Raw genomic sequence first — 22,558 nt, forward strand, 5'->3', positions numbered from 1 at the left:
ATGAGGTCAAGGCCATACTTGCCTATATAGCCAGTTCTAGAATAGCAAGAACTACACAACAGAGAGACCCTGTTTTAAGACAAATTCTCACTTTGCAGCCCTGGCTGTCCTGAACTTGCTATACAGACCAGGGTGACTCTTAACTCAGAGAGCTCCCTGCTTTTTCATCCTTTCTACTACAAGTGTTTTATTTAGTTGCTTGCTTGACAATTAAACAAAAATGCGTGTGTGTGTGTGCATGTATGTGTGCATGCCCTTCTGGTCAGAAACACTTCACAGAAACTGTGCTTTTTTTTTTTTTTTTTTCCTTTTTCATTTCTTCATAGACATAAGTCAACATTAGTTCTGTTCAACTTGATTACCTGAAAGTAAATCAGAGATTCTTGAGAAAAGTTACAAAGGAAATGAACTTTCTGACAATTTTGGAGTTTAGTCTAACCCCAAAACAGTTGAATTCCTGAGGTCAGTAAAGTCAAAGTGGAGACTAATAATCCAAAGAGGAATAATCTAGTTCTTAAGAACAGATCTTCCTGTTTAAACTGCACCTTTTCTGTGAGCTATGCTCCATCCTCACATACGACCTTTATTGTGTGTATTTATTCAATATGATCTCCTGAAAAGAACACAAATGAGTCTAGTTTGTTTTTTATTGTTGTTCCTTTGTCCTATCTCCGTGTTTCTTATCAGGGAAAGTCTACTGTCCTAGATTTTTATCACCATTTCCCTTTGCTTCATCACTTACCTATTTGTTTCTTTTTCGAAGCAGGGTCTCTTTGTGTGGGCCTGGCAGTCCTGGAACTTGCTCTGTATACAGACCAGGCCGGCTTTGTACTCAGAGATCCACCTGCCTCTGCCTCCCGAGCACTGGACTTAAAGTGTGTGCCCCCGCGGTCACTTCTAATGTTTGGCTAATCTGTTGTTATCCAGCTATGTTTTCAACTAGAGGGGGGGGGGGGATATGAGGTTTGGAGACATGTCTTTTTCTGAAAAGAGTAATAACCAACTAAAGCTGTAGACAGTGATACTTAGGGCACAGAATGCCCACCTAGGAAGGGGAAAGAAGTGCACTTGTAAATTACAAATGTTTTCCTTTCAAGGACCTGAGTTCAGGTCACAGTACCCACAAGGTGACTCACAATCATCTGTAACTCTACTTCCAGGGAATCCCAATGCCCTCTTCTGACTTTGGTGGGCTCTTATATGCACATAGCACACACACACACACACACACACACACACACACACACACACACACACACACACCATTTTACAAACCACAATTTCAGAGAGGCATGGTGGTTCATTCCTTTGATCCCAGCACTTGAAAGATAAAGGCAGGTGGATCTCTGTGAGTTCAAGGTTACCATCATCTACATAGTGAGTTCCATGACAGCCAGGGGCAATATTGTCTCAATAAACAAACAAAACCACAGTTTTTCTTCCCCTCTTTCTGTGTATGCCTCAGGGTAGGCTTTCTATTTTGAGCTTGATATGCACTGTGGTGAAAGTTCTTCAACTCCTTCACAGCAGCATTGAAGAATAAAGAACTGAATTGACCCAGAAATAATCAGTAACAAAAGTGGATCGATTAGAATTTGTAGAACAACATTGTTGCCTTTGTAATGAGAGACATTATTTTGAGTACCTGAAAATGCTGATTTCATTCCAGTTAGTCTGGGTTCTTACAGCAAATTCTTAGTCCTCTGAATATGCTCCCTGTTCTGCTGATTTTCTTTCTTGTGCTCTGGTACCAGTCATCTGACTGGGGGACCTTTTGTCTTTACCTTGGTAGAAATCTTAAGTAGCTAAGGAGAAGCACTTTGTGTGCTGAGCTTTGGTGTTTGACAGCAGTGAGGTGGCAGCAAGCGAGCCATAACAGTGTTGTTATTTGGCGCCCTCTAGTGTTATAGCTTCTGTGCAGACCTCTGATGTAGGAGATGAGGGCGCAGATAGGAAAGGTGGGAGGCAGAGGGAGGAAGGGAAACTGCGGCCAGAATGTGAGACAATAAATTAATTTTTAAAAATGATTATATAATAAAAGAACAAATACTTGCTAATAGGTATTCACACCTTCATGATGCAGTTATTTTTGTGAAAATAAAATTTTCAACGAAAAAAATAACATACTCATTTCTTGAACATGTTATTGACCGACTTTCCTTCAAATTTTTTTTTTCCTCCCTACAGAATCTGTCTATGATCTTCTCCCAAAGGAGTTACAGTTACCTCCACCTAGAGAAACATCTGTAGCATCAATGAGTCAGACAAGCGGTGGTGAGGCAGGCTCGCCTCCTCCAGCTGTAGTTGCTGCTGGTATGCATTTCATTTTACTTCATTAATGAAAACTAGGGTACTATCTGGCCAACATGAACAGTATTGGTAAAGTTTATATCAAAAAGAGTATGATTTGAGGGTTTTAGATGGGTTTAAAGACTTTACCCTTACATTGAAAGGTTTTCAGTGGTTTCTTAAAATATGCATGCATACATATTTATATATATCATAGATATATATTGATATATCTTTGATATATATTGATATATATCTATGATATATATGTGTATATATATACATAAATATAAATATGTATATATATTTATATACATATATATATATATCAAATATATATATATATATATATATATATATATATCAAATTTTGGTCCATTTGTAAATGCTGTCTTCTAAAGTGGACCTTGTCTTGAAATATGAGACCCAGTTTAAAGTGACTTTGTTGAGTGCACATAAAAAAGATAAACACCAAGCTTTGGCTAGAAAATTATATTTGACCTTTTATTTAACAATTTTTTAAAAGAATTATTTACTTATTATATATATATATGAGTACACTGTAGCTGTCTTCAAACACACCAGAAGAGGGCGCTAGATCCCATTACAGATGGTTGTGAGCCACCATGTGGTTGCTGGGAATTGAACTCAGGACCTCTAGAAGAGCAGTCAGTGCTCTTAACCCCTATAGTTTCTCCAGCCATTAACAAATATTTTTAAAGATTTACCCAAAGGGGAAAATGTTATATGATCTAAAAAAGGACTCAAGTTCTCAAGTCTCTCTTCTCTTTATAGCATTTAACTATAACATTTTCCCTACAATTAAAAAAAATAAATGTGGCATGGCCAGAGCTACATATTGATGTGGTACACACGCAGGCGCCCACACACACACACACACACACGTGTGTGTGTGTGTGTATGTGTGTGTATAGCCTGATACTTATTTTAAATTCATGAAAAATAGTGGCCAAGTTGAATATAATCTTTATGAAATACATTCTTTTCTAGTCTGTTGTAATAATGAATCATATTAAAAATAATATTTGAAATTTATTAAGTTTATTTTCACTCAGCTCTCAAATCATACACTTTGTAAATACATTTTTTAAATTGGTTCATACTTTTACTTTGAATTACAATAAAAAATTGACAAACTAATAGAAACTAATAGAAAAAGTCTTGATTAGTAATAATTTAGTGTGAATGCTTTCCACAATAATAGCTTGCCCAACTATAGAACCTTGTTTTTAAAGTTGGGATTATAGGTTACTAAATGTATTTGCTTTAGAAAAATGAATACATTATGTCCATTTTCTGAAGTTTTATCTGTCCTATAAAGGTTTCTTGCCTCATGATACTTATCATCTTTTAAAATGGTATTTAAAGTCCATCAAAACATCATTTCCAGTAAGTTCTTTTCATTTCACCAAGAGAAATCAAAAGAGAAGGCTATAGTCTAAATGACAGTATTGGTACTGCGTTCTAGCTTCAAGTGTTTAATTTCTTATATACATTAATCTGTATGCCATTAACGCGCTGAAGAGTGCAGTATGAAGCCTTCTTGCTTGTGGGCAGGAAAACTTTAAACATGACAAAGAAATATTGGCCCCCCCTCACTGTTCATGTGTGGCCAGACATTTTCTAACAGCTTCTGTGGATTTAACTGTGAATTAGTGAGCTTTTCATAATCAAATTGATAAGATAATCTGGTTCACCTCATATCTATCAGATTCTAGAGTGGCTCTGAATATTTTTGGGGAATTTGGAGCTTTAAATCTAGTTTTTAAAGACTGAATCATATAATAAAATAGAAAATATTTTTTAAGAAGTATTGTTTCACTTTAAATCCACATATAAAAATTGACTAACTGATTCCTTTTGTATCTTGAGATTGTTTCTGAAAGGACATGTTTAATCTGCATAGAACTACAAGTCTGTTTCTTCTGTACTTTTTAACATCTGTTTACAGTAGATCCAGTTCCTTTTAAAAGCTGAAAAAAGTCATAGCTAAGTTTAGAAAAAGAATACTTCCCTTTAAATAATACCACTTGTTTTAGAAATTCTTATCTATAAATATTTAAAGTCCTTGATTTGGGGTCACTAATGAAAAGTTTTGCCCTTCTTGTGTAGTTGAGAAAGTTTTTACAGGTAAATTAGATTAAGAGCTATGAGTTGAAACATGAAAATAGAAAATTTGACCAAAGGAAATATTCTAAAGCTATCTATATGTGTACATAAATGTATTTATATTTGTGTCATTGAGGATTGAACTTAAGGCCTCATATATGATAGGCAGGTGCTCTACCACCAAGACATATCTGCATCCCAGTAAAGTCTTATTATCTTGAAATCATTGACATTATAAAAACAGTAAAGAGAGTAAAAAGGCAACTTTTAAAGTTTTCTTCTCACAGAAAGTTTCTGTGATCCTAGTAATTAATAATCTTTTAATTTACATATCTACTTTTTTAGTAACCAGCCTAGTTTATTCTATTTTCCAATGTCTTATTAATAGAAAAAACTCCTTTATTATATACTCTAACAGATAAGAGTTTAAGTTTTAGAGTAATGATTGTAAGGGCAACAATACGTATCATTGGAGTCACATTTTTATTTATCAGATTGATAGCCTTGGTGATAAAACTGTCAATAAGAAAAACTGGGAGTATTTTACCAAGTTTGGCTTCTGGCCAAAGGCCAAAGGAAATGGACATTAATTTAAATATCTGATTTTTTAAAAAACAAAAATCTGTAGCATTTGCTGTTTACATGTGAAATGCATAAAAATGATGACTTTTGATATAGTTAATTCTTCAGAGTTTTGAAGGAGCTGGATTGGCTGCTATCAGGTATGAGGGCCTGGTGGGAACAGACTTCTAGTTCTGCCATAAAGGTTTGTGTCACAAATTTTAAATCAGTTTAAATTTAAAAAACAAAAAACAAAAAACAATTTAGAGATTGGGAATATGTATGTTCATGACATTTTTAGTTATTTAATTATTAAAAATGTGTTTCTCAAATTCACCAATGTAGCCCCGCCCCCGCCTCCCATTGTCACCGAGGGCATGACTAAATGAGCCGCTGCTGATCCACAATCCAGAATCCTGGGTAAAAGAGCCTCTCAGCCCCCTTTTAAATTGTTAGGATTTCGGTTTTTATGTTATTACACCTTTCCATACTCTTTCTGCTCTGTGAGTCCCAAGGTTAGGATAAAGATGAGGGCAGGAGGCACAGTTTCTCTTGTATATGAAGACAAGGTCAGAATCTTTTATTAGTTTGAAATTTGTCCACCTGTGTATTTTTAAGAATTCTCTTGGGAAAATAGTTAAGAATTTGAAGTTCACAATGTCAATGAATGATAGATTCAGAAATAAAAACTTTTTAAACAGTGTTCCAGGCTCTATAAATAGCTATGACAGAGGCCTCACAAATTCTGGAATTACAAGTTTGTCTTTTTTAGAATCAATATAGTCCCAGTATACTAATACCTAAGGCAGCTTTTTAAAACATGTATGGGTAGCTACACTCATAAAACGTATACAGTAGAATCTGTTGAGGCCCGGGGAGATAGTAAAGTGCTTGAAGCCCTGAGTTCAGATCTGCAGAGCCCATGGTACAGTGGTAAGTGTCTATAGCCCTGGCCCTAGGACGTGCACAGATATGTGGATTTCTCAGAGGCTCCATGTCCAACCAGTATAGTCAAAAACAGCAAATTTCAGGTTCAGTTTTTTTTTTTAAGGTCTCAAAAAAATAATAAGGTGAAATGATTGAGGAAGATAATCCTGATGTCAACAACTGCTCTCCATACATTCCCACATGAGTGAATGTACCTTCTTTCCCATACATATATGGTCCTTAGCAGAGGCCAAAGGGGTTTGTTGTTGTTGTTGTTTATTTATTTATTTGTTTATTTTTTATATTTGAAATTCTCGGCTTGTGAAATTCTTAAGCCCTACACAACTTCAACCAACCACTTTATGGGTTTTTACTCTTGATCAGTTTTGAAGAGGCCTACCCATTCCCCGAGTTTCTTGACATCAACCTTAATGAGATTTATTTGGTTCTAAATATAAAGGGCCTCCACCAACTTGACATGCATAGGTTCATCACAGTTGTATGTTAGCACACAGAGGTGGGCTTTGGCCCTTGTCTGAGGCTTTAAAGGCTTTGACAAATCATGCTCTTATGATGAGGACAGTCTTCAGCTCCTCTGATGAAGCAATGCTGACATCCATCACATCTCCAGTGCCTTCCTCAGCCGTGGTGGAGAGCTATTGAAGAAGCAGAGTTTTGAATGCTCATGACCCTCTATCTCATCTGATTAGGCAGTGTCATGGAAAGGGTCAGAGTGTGTGTAATTTAAGTTTGTAACTTTATATAATATTTACAAAATAAACTTTTTTAAAAGAACCTTACTAGATAGTGCTTTGAATTCTATACTACGGGACCAGGCAGTGGTGGCACACGCCTTTAATCCCAGCACTTACTTGGGAGACAGAGGCAGGCGGATTTCTGAGTTCAAGGCCAGCCTGGTCTACAGAGTGAGTTCCAGGACAGCCAGGGCTACACAGAGAAACCCTGTCTCAAAAACCAAAAAAAAAAAAGAAAAAGAAAAAAGAAAAGAATTCTATACTACGGAAATTTCAAGTAGCTAACACATATTTTCTACATTGAAGCAACCTGTTGAGTGAATGTTACCTTTGATATAAGACAGTAGAAAATCAAAGGTCTGTAACTAGAGAACAGCTATGCTTTAATTCACTTTTGACCTATTAGTCATCTAAATTAAAACCATAGGAATTTGGGCAGTGGTGAGACATATCTTTATGGATCTTTGAGGCTAGCCTGGTCAACACGGAGAGATTCTGTCTCTGGGAAAAAAAAAAAAGGAATTTGTTTAATCAGCTGTCCATCCGACATCCTGGCATAAACCTGTAATTGGGAGGTGAAGACAGGAGAATCTCAAATTCAAGGCCAACTTACATGTAAGACTGTTAAACAATAAAAATAAGAGTGACATGGAACTCAGTGGTCCATTTTATACCTAGCATACACGTGGATCTGAGATCAGTATTCAGTACCAAAAATAAAGAAAGAAAACAGAACAGTGGAAAGAGGAAGAAAAAATGTTATTTTGTCTTTTTTTTTTTTTTTTTTTTTTTTTTTTTTTTCAGAGCTGAGGATTGAACCCAGGGCCTTGCGCTTGCTAGGCAAGCGCTCTACCACTGAGCTAAATCCCCAACCCCGAAAAAAATGTTAGAATTGTATTGAGCAATGTGTGTTACATCTCAACCCTTCTAGCTCCAATTACCTTTTGTCTTTCTTGATGCTAGGACAGAGTTTCTTTTTTCACTCATATCCATGATAGACTGAAGAGAAATTTTTTATTCAACTTTATATAGATACATGAACAAATTATATATACTAAGTGCAAAAATTTACTGATAACTTAAATTTATTTTAAGGCTATTTTTATATTTTAGTTCAGTAGAGGACTTATTTAGTATGCTCAAGGCCCTGGGTTTAATCCCTATACCGCATAAACTAGGCATAGTGGCATATTCCTGTAATCCCACAATTTTGGAGGTGGAGGTCAGGATTAGAAATTCAAGGTCACCCTTAGTACACAATGAGTTCAAGGCTAGCCTGGGCTACAATAAGACATCCATCTCTTTTTAAAAAAAAAAATGATAGTTTTGCAAAGTTGACTGAACAGTTAAAAAGTCTTTAAACTGTTTTATTCACAGAACTAACAACCTCTGTTTCAGCATTATTTTTTAAATTATTTATTTATTTTATGAATCAAGTACACCATAGCTGTCTTCAGATACACCAGAAGAGGGCATCAGATCCTATTACAGATAGTTGTGAGCCACCATGTGGTTGCTGAGAATTGAACTCAGGACCCCTAGAAGAACAGTCAGTGTTTTTAACCACTGAGCCATCTCTCCAGTCCTTCAGCATTAATTTCTGAGATAGGGTCTTACTATGGATCTTAGGCTAGCCTTGTAGTCGCAGAGGTCTGCAGGCCTTAGTCTCTTGAACTCTGAACTCCAGTTGTTTTGTTGAGACCCTTTCACACTATATCAGGCTGACCTAGAACTCACTCTGTAGCCTAGTTTGGGATTTAACTCTTAGCAATCCTCCTGCCTCAGCCTCTGAAATGCTGGAATTATAGGAATCAACCACCACACCAAGTTGGTTACTTTATAAAGGGGTATATAAGGAAGTATGTGGCCACTGATGCGACAGAGTAATTAAAGATAGGGATTTGGGGGATGGGTTGTTTGTGCTTTGTTCAGAATATGTCTCCTCCTACTTCTTAATATTTGGATAAAGGCACAGCTTAAAATTAAAAAAAAAACAGCAATAAAACAAATATAAAAGAGAGTATTCTGGCTTATGGATTAGATTGCATTTATAAACAGTGAAATAAATTGGTGAATATGAGTTAACCAAAGTTTTGAGTAAAAAAATTTTCTTACATGCATTTGTCTGCTATTAATAATTAAATTTTTAAAGTTTATCTTACATTGATTATTGTAGCATGTAAAGTTATTTTGGGTGGAAAAAGTACATTTGGGAAATTGAAACTGTTTTAAACATGTAAATTGATCAATCCTTCAATTTTTTGTTTCTGTTTTTTTGTAATCTGGATTGCTTATTTTATATGCTGGGGTGCTAGTTGTTTTTCTATTAATACACTTAACTTGCATTCTAGCTTCGCCATTCAGAGACAGGCATCGTGTGGTGGGTTGTGTGACAGTGTCTGTCAATAGTGAAGACAAATAGTACCAGAGACACTTGACCCATCCAATCTCACCCAGGGTCTAGGTCGGTCTCGTTTTCAGACTTCTTCATAAGTCTTATTTTCCTTTCTTCCTTCCTTCCTTCCTTTTGTTTTTTCTGTTTTTGTTTTTGAATAGTGGGTTGATACTGATTAAAACTAAATCTGTTTGTAAAGTTTTAAACTTTACATTAGTGTTAGAATAAGAAGAAATGTAGAAAATGAAGTTTGGCATGTAAGGTGTTGACAAAGCAGGTTTGCAGCCACTTTGTGTCTTCCACGTTTCAGTCTATTGGCAATACAAATGTTGTTCCTAAATTTTTTTGAGTTTCTTCTATGATCTGAAAATATGTTCTTATATGATGACTTTTATCAGACAAAAATGTTTAGTTTTGAATTTACTGTTACCAGTAAGACAAATATTACTCCTCATGAAGAACGGTCAAGTCTCAATATATTTTAGGTCAGAAACTGTACCAAGTGCCTTTGTTGGTTTTTAAGAGTATTTCTGGGTAGGCAGTAGCCTCCTTCTCTGTTCCACTATTGGCTCACATATTGCACTACAGAAGTCCATGGGTTTTGCTATAGTGACTTTTTAGATAATTTAGATAATAGGCTATTGCAGATAATTGAAATGTATAAATACACATGTACATTTTATTGCTAGTATCAGATCTGAACTCAGGGTCTTAGTTAAATATCATTTATGAAATGTGTTTTAATTTAGTGAAACATGTTTATTTGTTTTGAGGACCTTAAAGAATAGTTCTGATTTCAGAACTCTCTTTAAGTATTAGATCCAGATAAAATATAAGCTCTTTTTAATGTCATTTTAAGCACTAAAATATTATGGTCATTAAATAATTTGTAGTTGACATTACTCATCTAGAACTAACTTCTCCATCTTAAAGTGTAGTTTAAGCAAGGAATATGTAAAATACCCATAGGTTTCTCTATGTGATAAAATGTAAAGTCCAGTGTGTGTGTTTTGAGGCAGAGACTCACTATGTAACTCTTGGTGTCCTGAGACTCACTCTGTAGACCAGGCTGGCCTCAAACTCACAGAGATCTGCCTGCCTTGCCTCCCAAGCACTGAGTCTAAAGGTATGCACCACCACCTCTGGCTCAGTTTTTATTTATTTATTTTTTAACAAATTAAACATTTATGCGTTTTGGCATATTATCTGACAATCTTTTTATCCCAAGAACTTTGAAAATTCATAATGGGCTTTAGTGATATGTCAGTTCTCTTAGTAGTGAAGTGGGTAGTGAAACTAGGGCCTCATGAGTGGTAGGCATTGCTTTGCCACTAAGCAATAATCTTAATGTCCTTCATCAATAATTAAAAGAAGCCATACAGGGCCAGTGAGATGGTTCAGTAAGTAGAGAAACTGTTATCACACCTGACAACTTGAGTTGGATTCCTGGAACCCACATGGCAGACAAAGAGAACCAACTCACACAATTTGTCATGTGGTCTATACATGTACGCAATGGCATGTGAGCATACACATAACACATATAGAATACGTAAATAGGTAAATAAATATAGCAAAATAAATCTTAACTTTAAGAAAAATAAGCCATATATCCAGTTCACTGGCTGGCATTTAATTTTCAAAGAATAGAATTATAGGCATGATGTTGATATTCCCCCCCCCTTTTTTTTTTGTTTTGTTTTGTTCTTTGTTTTTTGAAAGTCATTCTACATCGCCCTGGCTGTCCTTGAATTCACAGAGATCGACCTGCCTCTGCCTCTACCACTGCCTTCCAAGTTTTGAGATTAAAGGCATATACTGCTATACCCATATTCCCTTCATTTTTACATTTTAAAATTAATATAGTCTTCTGATGTTAGCAATTTTCAGTAGTAATTTATGGACTGGTAAAAGTTTTCCTATTGGTTTGAGATATTCTTTGTGGTCACAGAAAGTGTTGTAGAAAATAGTTTGCATATATAAATTAAGCTAAATTCAAACAGTTATTTTATAAAAGAAAACAAAAATGTGTTTACATGCTACTTAGATGAGAAAATAATTTTCAGAAAAACTTCCATTATAAAAGATGAGTAAGAGACTCAAGGAACAAATAAAATGATACAGTTAATCATGGAAATACCTTATAACTATTTTTTCTCTATAAAGAAATAAAAGCAGAGTGGTCTTCTAGGGAACTAGAGTTTGATTCCTGGCACTCACAAAGCGGCTTGAAACACTCTGTAACTCCAGTTTCACACAGCACAATGCCCTTTGTAGGCACTTCAGGCACCTGGTACAATGACATTCTTACAGCCAAAACACCCATACACTTAAAATAAAAATAAATCTTTTAAAAACACTTTTATTTGGGGGTTTCTGTATTTTTAATATGCAGCAGTTACACAGAGATTGAACATTCCTGACAGATTAAAAATAGAGACTTTGCACTGAAAACAGGTTAGGGTAGTAGGTAACTATATTTCATTCACACAAACTTATAAATAAAAATGAATAACAAAGGCCAGGATGGTCGTACACACCTGCAGTCTCAGCACTCAGAAGAAGGCGGCAAGAAGAGTGCTATGAATCCAAGACCAACCTGGACTATGTGGCAAGACCTGGCCTCAGAAAACCAACCAGTGGGAGGGCAGTGAAGCATCCTTTAATCCCACCACTGAAGAGGCAGAGCAGACAGGTCTCTGTGAGTTCCAGGCCAGCAAGAGATACATAGTACTTGCTTCAGACACATCACACCCCCCAAATACACACACACACACACACACACACACACACACACACACACACACACACACACGTATGTATTAGGAAAGACTGTTGTAGAATTCTCTGGGGGAAATTGCAAGTAGTTATCTCTAAACTCTCAGTAATTTACCTGTATTAGGTACTGCTGTTCTTAGAGCTATACAATCTAAGCATTTCACATTTTAAATACTAAAATCCTTTTTAAATCTCTAACCCCATTTATTTGCCAGTTTAACTTAATAGAATTCAATGTTCATCTGACTGCTTATAATTAAACTTCCCATGATCCCCTCCTTAAGTTCAGTTATTTTACTAGTACAACAACTCACAGAACTCAGAAAACACTTACTGGTTCATAATAAATAGTATATTAAAGCATAGAAATGAATAGCCCAATGAGGTAACACACAGGACAAGATCTAGAAGCCTCAGCCTCCAGTGGGAGTTTGACTGTGCCTCCTTATTGGCATGTGGTGGTTTTGTTCACCTTCCTAGACACCTGAATTAAGTTTGTTTGAATTTTTATATAGAAAAAAATTTTAAGGAGACTTCATTATATCAATATGATTGATTAAAGCATTGGCTGTTGTTTATCAACCTAAACTCCAGCTCCTCTGCTCCTTGGAAGTGGGAGGATGGAGCTGTGCACACTAACCCTTTGAGGACATGGTTGATTCTTGTGGCAACCAGCCCCTTTCCCCCATCTTGTGTTATTTAGCAACTTTCTCCAAATTACCTTATTAATAGTCTCAGGTGGTTGAATATGCTTGTTATAAATTAAAACTAAAAAATAAGAAAGACCCTGTCTAATAAATAAATAAATAAACAAAACCTGTCCTTCACCTTTATCACTATGAAGCAGAAGACCAAAATTTTAGCCACAGATACATATTGCTCTGTTCAACCTAGGAAGTTGCTAGGAGATGTAAGTTTAGAACCCTGGATCAAACAAAATAAATACATATCAAACTACCATAACTACATAACTTGTTCTTGACTTCATTATGGCTTTGCACATATACTTTTTCACTGTCATTGGTAGGGATCCCTGAGATGGTTCATATTCTGTATTCTGGTGTGCATGGTACTTAGACTCAGAAAGGAGGGGTTGGGGAAATCCTTTCTAGAAATACAAGTTCACAGCATTCATTCTGCATGCTTTGTGTGATCCACTGCAAACAATGCATGCTATCTACTAGTGTTTCTCTGAAAATCAAGAATGTACACACACAAACACAAATTTTAGTTTTATTTTGGCCAATAATTGGAACAGATGGAGGAACATTAGATATATCTTTCCTATTTTGTCCAAAATGATCATTGTAGTATTTAAAAGAAAAAAAGAAAAGAAGAAAAGAAAAAGCTATATTTAAACCCAAAGTGGCTACAAATCAGCTCCTAAACTGTCATTGACATTAGCATCTAGACTTTGTAGTTTTTACAGATCTTTAAAAATATTTACTAAGAAAACATTGCATTAATGCATGATACAAATTAATAAATTTTTCTTTAAATTGGAATGCAGTTTAAAAATGACTGAATTTTCTAATTTCAGCTACTGCATTTGACAAGGATACAAACTAAAAAAAAAAGTGGAACTGGTATTATCTACTCCTTCAGGTTCTTTGACTTATGGTAGTTAGGAGAAAAATTTAGAGTGTGGTTTTATATAGATCACATTATGGATGGCTAACATGACTGTGCTCTTCAACCTTGGCAACAATGAGCATTTTTTGTTATTTCAAGTAATTTACATGTTTTGATACATGCTTTCAGTTGGGTCCAGTTAATTTATAGCACAGCTTTTTATTATCCAAACACAGACTTTCTTACATTTTAGCTCTATAATTGACAATGAATATTGTCATCTCAATAATTTAAAATTTTATTGTGCAGTTTCAAAACTGTGGCATAAATGGTTGAAGATACAAATTAAATTTAAGCCTTACCAATCTTTACTTATGTGTACATTATATCTTAAACATGATAAAATAGTATTTGTGAAATTACAGATAACTTCCATCCTAAACAAAGTTGTGTGGCTGAGGTGATGCATTTAAGGACTAAAGTAGCAGTGTTCTCAGCTACTGCTACTGCTAGTTTACTATACAGTCTAGTCTACAGAGATTTGCTTAAATTTGCTTTTTTCCTGCTTGATAAATGATTTAATTGAAAATGTTTTTATAGGAATTCTGATGTTCCAGAAAATTTCATGCTTAATTTTTTGCTTAATTTTTTAGGCTTTGGACAGTAAGATTTACTATTCACTACCATACTAGGAAACTAAGCAGGCCTTTTAAAACAAGCAGTAATGGTCGGGGATAGCCAATTTTTGAGCACATGAGAACTTTATAGGAAAAGTTCATCTAGTAGCCACCCTGGTTTTGCTTTTCATTCATTCATAAAGGATGGATTTTTGGTTACTTGTGGATTTGATCTGCTATTTCCAACTTTGAGATTTTCAGTGGCCAACCTGTAAGCAAGCCTGACCCACACCAAGCCTTTCTCACCTTCACTCTGATTTTACAATCAGTTCTAGCGATGGTACCAGTTCCATTTTGCCTCCAGTTCAGTTGATTATCTATATTTTTTCTCTATTTTTCATTTTATAATTGGTATCTGGAATAATCAGCAGCTCTTTTCTCATTTATTTTCTCATATTTTTATTCCAGGATTTGCCTCTGAAGCAGGGAGTGTCTGCATTAAAAATGACCTGTAGTTCTCTGCTTCATAGGTTAGAAACTTATTTTAATATTTTGTGGCTAAGCACAGTCCCACTTTTCAAATTCTATAATGAATTATTTAATTGGCATTGAATGTGGACCACAAACATATGTTTCATATTGGGGTTTTCTGTATTACTTTAAATGATTAAAATTCAACAGAACATTCAGCTGAGGCAATAAAAGCTTTATTCTTGCTTTACAGCTTAAAACACTAAATTAGATTTTTTTAAAAATCTATCAATTATAACAAAAGTAAAATAACGCTATTTGGGCATTTTTCAAAAATTATATTTCTAGGCTTTGTATTGCTTAAAGCATTTATATTCTAAAACTTAAACCAAATTCCAATTATTCATTTTGGGGAAAACAATCAGTTCACAAATCGTATTTTCATTGGGACTGCTAGCCAGCCAGGTGAGAACATGTATAGTGTATTTACTCTTGGATTATACACTGCAGATGCTTCTTCAGCTCCCTCCTCTTCCTCCATGGGCGGTGCTTGCAGCTCCTTTACCACCTCTTCCAGCCCTACCATTTATTCTACCTCAGTCACCGACAGCAAGGCTATGCAAGTGGAGAGCTGCTCCTCAGCCGTGGGGGTAAGTAACAGAGGGGTAAGTGAAAAGCAGTTAACCGGTAACACAGTTCAGCAGCGTCCATCAACCCCGAAGAGGCACACAGTTTTGTACATCTCACCACCACCTGAGGACTTGCTGGATAACAGTCGGATGTCCTGCCAGGATGAGGGGTGTGGATTGGAATCTGAGCAGAGCTGCAGTATGTGGATGGAGGATTCCCCCTCCAACTTCAGTAACATGAGCACCAGTTCCTACAATGATAACACTGAGGTACCTCGTAAATCACGAAAACGAAATCCAAAGCAGAGGCCGGGGGTCAAACGACGAGATTGTGAAGAATCTAATATGGATATATTTGATGCCGACAGTGCCAAAGCACCTCACTATGTGCTTTCTCAGCTTACCACGGACAACAAAGGCAACTCAAAAGCTGGAAATGGGTTGGTATCCACATTTTTTAAAGTTCTATCACCATAATGCAAAACAAAAAAGTAAATCATTCCCAAATTTTCTTAATTCTCAGCTTAAGTTTGCATATAAAGCAAAAAAAAAAAAAAAAAAAAAAAAAATGCTAATTTTATCCTTGAAGGACATGAGAATTTTAACTTAAAATAATCAAATTTTACTAGAAAAATAATATAAAAATAGCAGTAGATTATGCAAAGGAATTTTATTATGTGTATAGTTAGGTATAGTAGAAAAGATAATCTGTTTTGAAATAACTTAAACTTCAAATGAACTTATATTTTAAAAAAATTTAAAAAATATTTTTACCTGCAGAAATAAGGAACAGTATAATGATGCTAGCTAAAATACCTTAAATGTTCTCCAGAGGCCGATTTGCTCTTCTAGCAGTTTGTTTCATGTTTCTTCCCTTAGATTTTTCAGAAAATTTTACATTTTATTTTTGCTTTTCATCTTTACTTGATGAAAATGAGAAAACAAAAGAGATGACTCAATTCTCATTTAGGTTCATGTGCTTGAAGCTTTTTTTCCCTTTGATACAGTATGCCAGTTTAGAACTTAAAAAAAAATTATTACTCTTTTTTTCCCCCTATGATTCTGTTTCTTATTTGAAGGATAATGAAACAGGATTGTGATACACATTTGAGCTTTCTTTTCATCTGTGCCAATAGTGCACTATTCCATGCTATAAATAGATTAATATGATATACTTTAGGATTCCTTTAGTTTTTTTGGGGTTTTGTGGGGCTTTGGGGTTTTTTTGGGGTTTTTTTTGAGGGGGGTCTTTTTGTTGTTGTTGTTTTGGTTTTTGGTTTTTGGTATTTTTGAGACAAGAGTTTCTCTCTATAGCCCTGGCTGTCCTGGAACTTGCTTTGTAGACCAGGCTGACCTCTCTAACTCAGAGATCACTTACCTCTGCCTCCCGAGTGCTGGGATTAAAGGTGTGCACCATCACTGCCCAGCTTAGGATTCCTTTAGTATTTTAATTGTAGTATTTAGTTGCTAGACTTCTGAAAGCAAAATTTTCTACAATATATTCAGTAAAATTTAACCCACTAGATTTTGAGAATTCGTTTCTGAGGAGGTACTAAGTGTGACTCTCTAGGTAATACAGGATCATTTGCACTTTCCTCCTGTCACAAAAGAAATGGTCTGAAAGTGTAGATTGGTACACTTTGTGATGACATCTTTGATTTGTTACATTAAAATGTCCAATTCTGTATTCTGTTTATAATAATAAAGATTAAATGTGTCCTTAAATATTTTCTGTGCACATTTTAAAATTAGCAAGTCTATATTCAAATGTATAAAATCCTATAATGAAACTCATGTCCTTATAGTCTAACCTGAAAATGAACTTGAAAAAAATTAGTCTACTCTTTTTCTTTATACTTTCATTAAAACTCCTTTAGAATGCTATAATTAAATAATTTAAATGCTTTACAGTTTCAAAAAGTCTAGATTAGGCAGTTTCCAAAAGAAAACAAGATACAGCCAGCCTTTCCTAGTATGTCACAGCTTAACACTCTGGAACTCTAGAAAGGAATATGTATTCAAAGATAAGATGAAGATTAAGACTCTGAAATGTGCTGTACACTCCAAGTCACATAAAGAAGTATAACTGATAGTACAGATTGGAAAGGTGTGTGCATGGCAGTAAATATATGCGGGCTTATTTGGGCTGCAGTGGAAAGGGTCTATATATAGTGGAAAGTTACAGTGGAAGATATTTTTCTATTTGTACTGAAATCGTTATTAAAGTTTCCAGTTAAGAACAGTAAAGTTTTGACTTGGGGATAGTCAAACAGTGATTTACTGTTACTGATTAAAGAGATTTCTTGACCTACATTTTTTCTGCTTCTGCTTTTGTATGATAGATATATCTTAGAAATGGTTTGAGGTTACCAGGGAAAGTATAATGACATTGGTCAAGAAAAAACTTTCATGAAATAATTCATGAAGCAGAAACTCCATCAAGCAGCAGAAGAAATGCCCATCTTCTTAGGTAATGAAAAATTATTTAACAATAGTATATGGAAATGATAAAGAAGTTTAAATTTTGAATTTATAAGATATATTGAGGAAAAGATGAAACCAAATGTAAATTATATGGACAGCCAACATTCTTAAACAACCTTCAGTTCTAGCTAATTGCCTTTTTTTTTTTTTAACAATGAGAGAGATGTTAGAAACATGAAATTTTGAAATGTATTGAGAGATAAGTTATAGTCTTCAATATGATGTGACACAATTTGAAGGTTATATAATGCTAAATATTTATTAAATGAACTTGTGATGTGGTGCATATAGCAGTTCATTTATCTTTGTGATGCCTGAAGTTTTGATAACTGATGAACAGAAAGATAATTATTTTTACAACTAAAAAGTTAGGGCTTATTAAGGAAACATCTTTTTTAAAGCCTCTTTGTATGTCAGTATTGCTGACCATATCAATCTTAAATTCTTCACTAATGCCCTGGGAATCAGCAGCCCTATTTCTTTTAAAGTTCTAGACATTTAGATATGATATCATATGAATATGGAAGTCATTTTAGGCCTTTCTGTAGTTAAAATTACTTTTTTGACAGAAAACCTGGAGGAATATCTAGCACAAAAGAACGTGAATGTCATTCTAAGACTTCTAAGTGGAATATGCCACAATACATTGTCTGTGGTAGTTGTCATTTAGATGTAAAACTCCAGTAATGAAGTCTCTTTCTAACATGAGGAAGCCCTGGCTTTGATACCCAGCCCTGCAAAAATAAATCAACTAATCCCCATGTAATGAACTATTTCCTTACTTTTTCTGAAGCTGTTTTACCTTAACAATTTATAAATTGAATTACTACTTTTCTAAGAATTAGTTGATGATTTCATTGTTTTACATGTCTGTAGATATAAATATACATTTCACCACGTCTACATTTAAACTTAGAGAATAAAGAGATTTTTAGAATATAGTTTCAGAGCCAGGCATGGTAGGTGGTAAACTCATGTAAGCCCAGCACTTGGGAAGCTGAGGCTATGGGTTTGTGAGAGGGAGATCAGCCTGGCCTGTAGTGAGTTCAAGACTAGTTTGGGCTATGTGGTAAGAATCCACCACTGCTACCCCCCGCCCAAAAAAATGTCCCAGCAGGAACATTTTCAGTATTTTAGGAATTATTTAATTCCTTGTAGTCTTTCGTGTGTGTGTGTGTGTGCACATATATATTATATATTAGTATATATTATGCATTAGCATATATTTTATATATATATATCAACTCACTCAACAAACATTCCAAATAAGATACTTGTTTTACAAGAATCATTTTGATTTACTCTCAAAATATTAGCTTGATTAGTATAAATAGTTATAAAAGGCTCACCTGATGAAATAAGTTGTCATGTCATTCAAGTTTTCTTAGTGCTTCAATATCAAATTTTTCATTTTTATTATGATCAGTACATATGAATTATAAGTATTTGGAAAAATATAAGAAAGTAAATAACCCATAATCTAGTCACTCACGTAAATTGCTATTGTCATTACACTATAATATCTTTTAAGTTCCTATGTATATACATGTGGGAGATATTTTTACATAGTTTAAATGCACCTTTTTTTACTTTGGTAATAAGATGAATACAAAACAGATTATTATAGAATTTTATGTGTAAGAAATTGTACATTCTTCATCCTAAATATTTAAATTTACTGTTAAAGAGAAAAATGTTATTTTCCCATTATTCCACTTTAGCCTGATACTTTTGTTCATAGATTTAGTCCTCTAGCACCTCTAAAATGACTTACACATACAGGTTATCTCTGACTTAACTGTGTCAGACTTATGTGAATGGCATTTCTTGTCCAAGTAAGGTCTGGTCCTGCCCTTCTTACCATTACAAAAACTCCTTTTCTTCTCTGCTCTCCTTGTCTGCTTCTTCTTCCTGTTTGCCTTCATCAGCAAATATTTCATACAAACTTGCCCTGTCAGTCCCCAGGATTCCTGCGTCAGTTATCAGTGTTGTCCTTTCCTCCACACTCCTTTCCTAGGGAGTCATTTCAGCTAAGTGACAGCCTGCCTTCCCTTTGTTCTTATCATTGAGGCAACAGCTTGGTCACAACTGGATTGGTAAAATTTAAGGCCAAGTTTAAAGCTGTTCTTCTGTTTTTAAAATCATAATATTCCTCTGGGAATCTGGTTACCTTGCTGTGCGTAAAATACGCATGATAGGTCCTGACTTTTCAAAAACATACATGGATAATTTTAAATCTATTTCATGTTACTGGGGGTGGGGGTTATTCTGCTTATTTTCATAAGGTATTTGCATTACATTAGCTATTTTATAGAAGTCCTAAACACTATTTTGGATTTTGTATTATAAACAAAGAAATGCTTAAATTAACACAGTTTTAGACAGGCACTTGCTCAAATAGGTGTGGCAACTGGAGAACCTGCACCTTAAGGCCATTGTCAGCTATACAGCAGGTTGAAGACAGCCTAAGGTATATGAGACCCTGTCTCCAAGAAACAGCAAAGCAAAACTTCCACAATTAAAAAACAAAACCAAGTAGAATGACTAGTACTATAGAGCTCAGGTTATAAGATCTTTACTTTAGTCATTTAACCAGTCACACATAAAAGTAATATTAAAAAAAAATCACACTCATTTACCAAACCTCATTTCCCAATAAAAATTGAATCACTGATTTATTATAAATTTCTCGTTTTGATTTACTGAGAAAACAGTCCAAAAGAATATACCACATGTACCTTCATTGTTGAATCTTTTAGGTAGTTTTAGCTTATTCTTTTTTGTGCTGGTTTGGTAGTTTTTGATAATTCCTTTTTTTTCTTTTGTTTTGCAAGTCTGATTAAAAAGTAATCATAATTAGTCTTTTAGTTTTATGTGACCGATGTGTGTAATTTTTACATTTTATTTTAACTGAATTGTAGTGAAGAAACAATACTTATCTCACTGTCTTTCTCCTGCCACCCAACTGTATTTTCTCTTTCCTGTTCAGCTTTTTTTTTTTTTTTTTTATGGCATGTAGTTAACACTTGGTTCAAAAATATTTTAAAGATACTTTGGTTATAAAGGATGTTTCTTTCTCCTTTAGGCTGTGTTCTTTTTTATCCGTAGGCTAAGCAGTTGTTTTCAGTGTTGTTGCCTTTCTGTTTCTTCCTTTATCTAAGATAACTTTTATAGAAGACTGTTTTTGATATTTCCTTCATGTTGTGCTTTGGATTCTCAGAACATTGGACAACCAAAAGGGAACTGGAGTAAAGAAGAGTCCTATGTTGTGTGGACAGTATCCGGTTAAAAGTGAGGGGAAGGAGCTGAAGATAGTGGTACAGCCTGAAACCCAACACCGAGCCCGGTACCTAACAGAGGGCAGCCGGGGCTCCGTAAAAGATAGAACACAGCAAGGCTTTCCGACAGTGAAGGTACTCATTTTATTTAGTAATGTATGAAGACTGGCCCATGAGGTGACTTTGTAGGTGAAAGTTTATCCCCAGAACCTGGTCAATGGTGGGAGAAGAGAACTGTCTCTATGTGGTTGTCCTGACCTCCACACAACCACACCATGGCACACACATGCCCCACATACAGGTTCCCCATGCATAACCATCAAATACATGTAAAAATAATACTTATCCTTCAATTTTACTAATTATTTTAAGCTCAGGAAAAGCTTCCTGAAATAGAAGAATAGAATTATTAGCTTTGTATAATAGAAAACAAATGTCTAATTGGGCCATAAGCCAAGTAATACTTAGGTGACATTTGAATTGTTTATTTAGTTGGTTGATTTTGTTTTTCTGAGATGTGTTTCACTGTAATTCAGGCTAACCAGGAACTCAATACGTAGTCCACATCAGCCTTGAGTTCATGGCAAGCCTCCTGCCTCCTGAGTGCTCCTGATGTGAGCCAACATGCCTGGGTAAATTTCAGTTTGAGATATGAGAATATGTTCTGAAAAGAAAAAAAATATCTGCAGGTCATTAATTATCTTCCTTCTTTGTTTAATAGTGATAGTATATTCATCCAAAGTGTTTTATTTAAGAAGAAATTTTAAAGTAAATGCAAAAACATAGTAGAAATTACTAAGAACTTCACCAGGCATGGTGGCACATGCCTTTAATGCCAGCATTTAGGAGGCAGAGACAGAAAGCTCTAATATAAGTTAGAAGCCAATCATAGTCTTCACAGAGAGCACAGAGAGTTCCAGGCCAGCCAGAATTACATGGTGAGCACTTGTCTCAATGGAAATAGCACATGGAAATAAGGTTTTTTTTCTCTTGATTTTTTTTGAGACAGGGTTTCTTGGTGTTGCCCTGGCTGTCCTGGAACTTACTTGTAGACTAGGCAGGTCTCGAACTTAGAGAGTCACCTACCTCTGTCTCCCAAGCACTGGGATTAAAGGTGTGTGTCACTATTGCTCAGCTTGGAAAATAAGATTCTTAAAATTATCAGAATTACCTTTTCAGAACTCTGACCTAAAGTAAAATTTTATTACTTGGTACTTTTATTATAAAGAATATTATTGTTTAAAAATAGAAACAAACAAACATGAACTGCCATTCATTTCATACTTAAATGAAATCATGATTGAAATGTGTCTCTGAGCATTTGTTCCTGTCTTAACACACTAATCCATTTGCAACCAATCCTCAAGTCCAGTAACAATCTCAAGACAAGTAACAGACAAGAGAGAAATTCAAGTTTTTTTTTTTTTTTTTTTTTTTGTGTATATTTAGCTGGATATTTTCGTAGTTTATTCAGTATTTTTAATCTGATTACCTGCCTTTATGTTGTGCTTGGTCTGAGTACTTACACATTTACATATATTATTGATTAATTGCCTGACTATGATAGGGGATGAAATGACTGCCTTCAATAGTACATTTGTTCATTCACTCAACAGACACTTGTTTTAAGTGCTGAGACCAGTCTAGGTACTGCCATCTAGTTCTGTAGTAA

At 34.8% G+C, this 22,558-nt stretch overlaps 1 protein-coding gene across 8 annotated transcripts in view; it reads left to right on the forward strand.

The window, feature by feature from the left end:
- Window positions 1-22,558, forward strand: part of Nfat5 (nuclear factor of activated T cells 5) — a 77,331-nt gene that overhangs the window by 30,223 nt on the left and 24,550 nt on the right. For 3 of the 8 annotated variants that reach the window (XM_034522226.2, XM_034522227.2, XM_034522228.2), the window contains 3 exons: window positions 2,188-2,313; window positions 15,006-15,564; window positions 20,829-21,021. In XM_034522226.2, coding sequence (XP_034378117.1) covers window positions 2,188-2,313; window positions 15,006-15,564; window positions 20,829-21,021 — 878 coding nt within the window. Of the gene's footprint in view, window positions 1-2,187; window positions 2,314-14,492; window positions 14,555-15,005; window positions 15,565-17,466; window positions 17,595-20,828; window positions 21,022-22,558 lie in introns of those variants that run through there. The other 5 variants (XM_076915838.1, XM_076915839.1, XM_076915840.1 and 2 more) reach the window with 5 other exon arrangements.

Source organism: Arvicanthis niloticus, chromosome 18 (genome assembly GCF_011762505.2).
Source record: "Arvicanthis niloticus isolate mArvNil1 chromosome 18, mArvNil1.pat.X, whole genome shotgun sequence".
Taxonomy (NCBI): Eukaryota; Metazoa; Chordata; class Mammalia; order Rodentia; family Muridae; genus Arvicanthis; species Arvicanthis niloticus.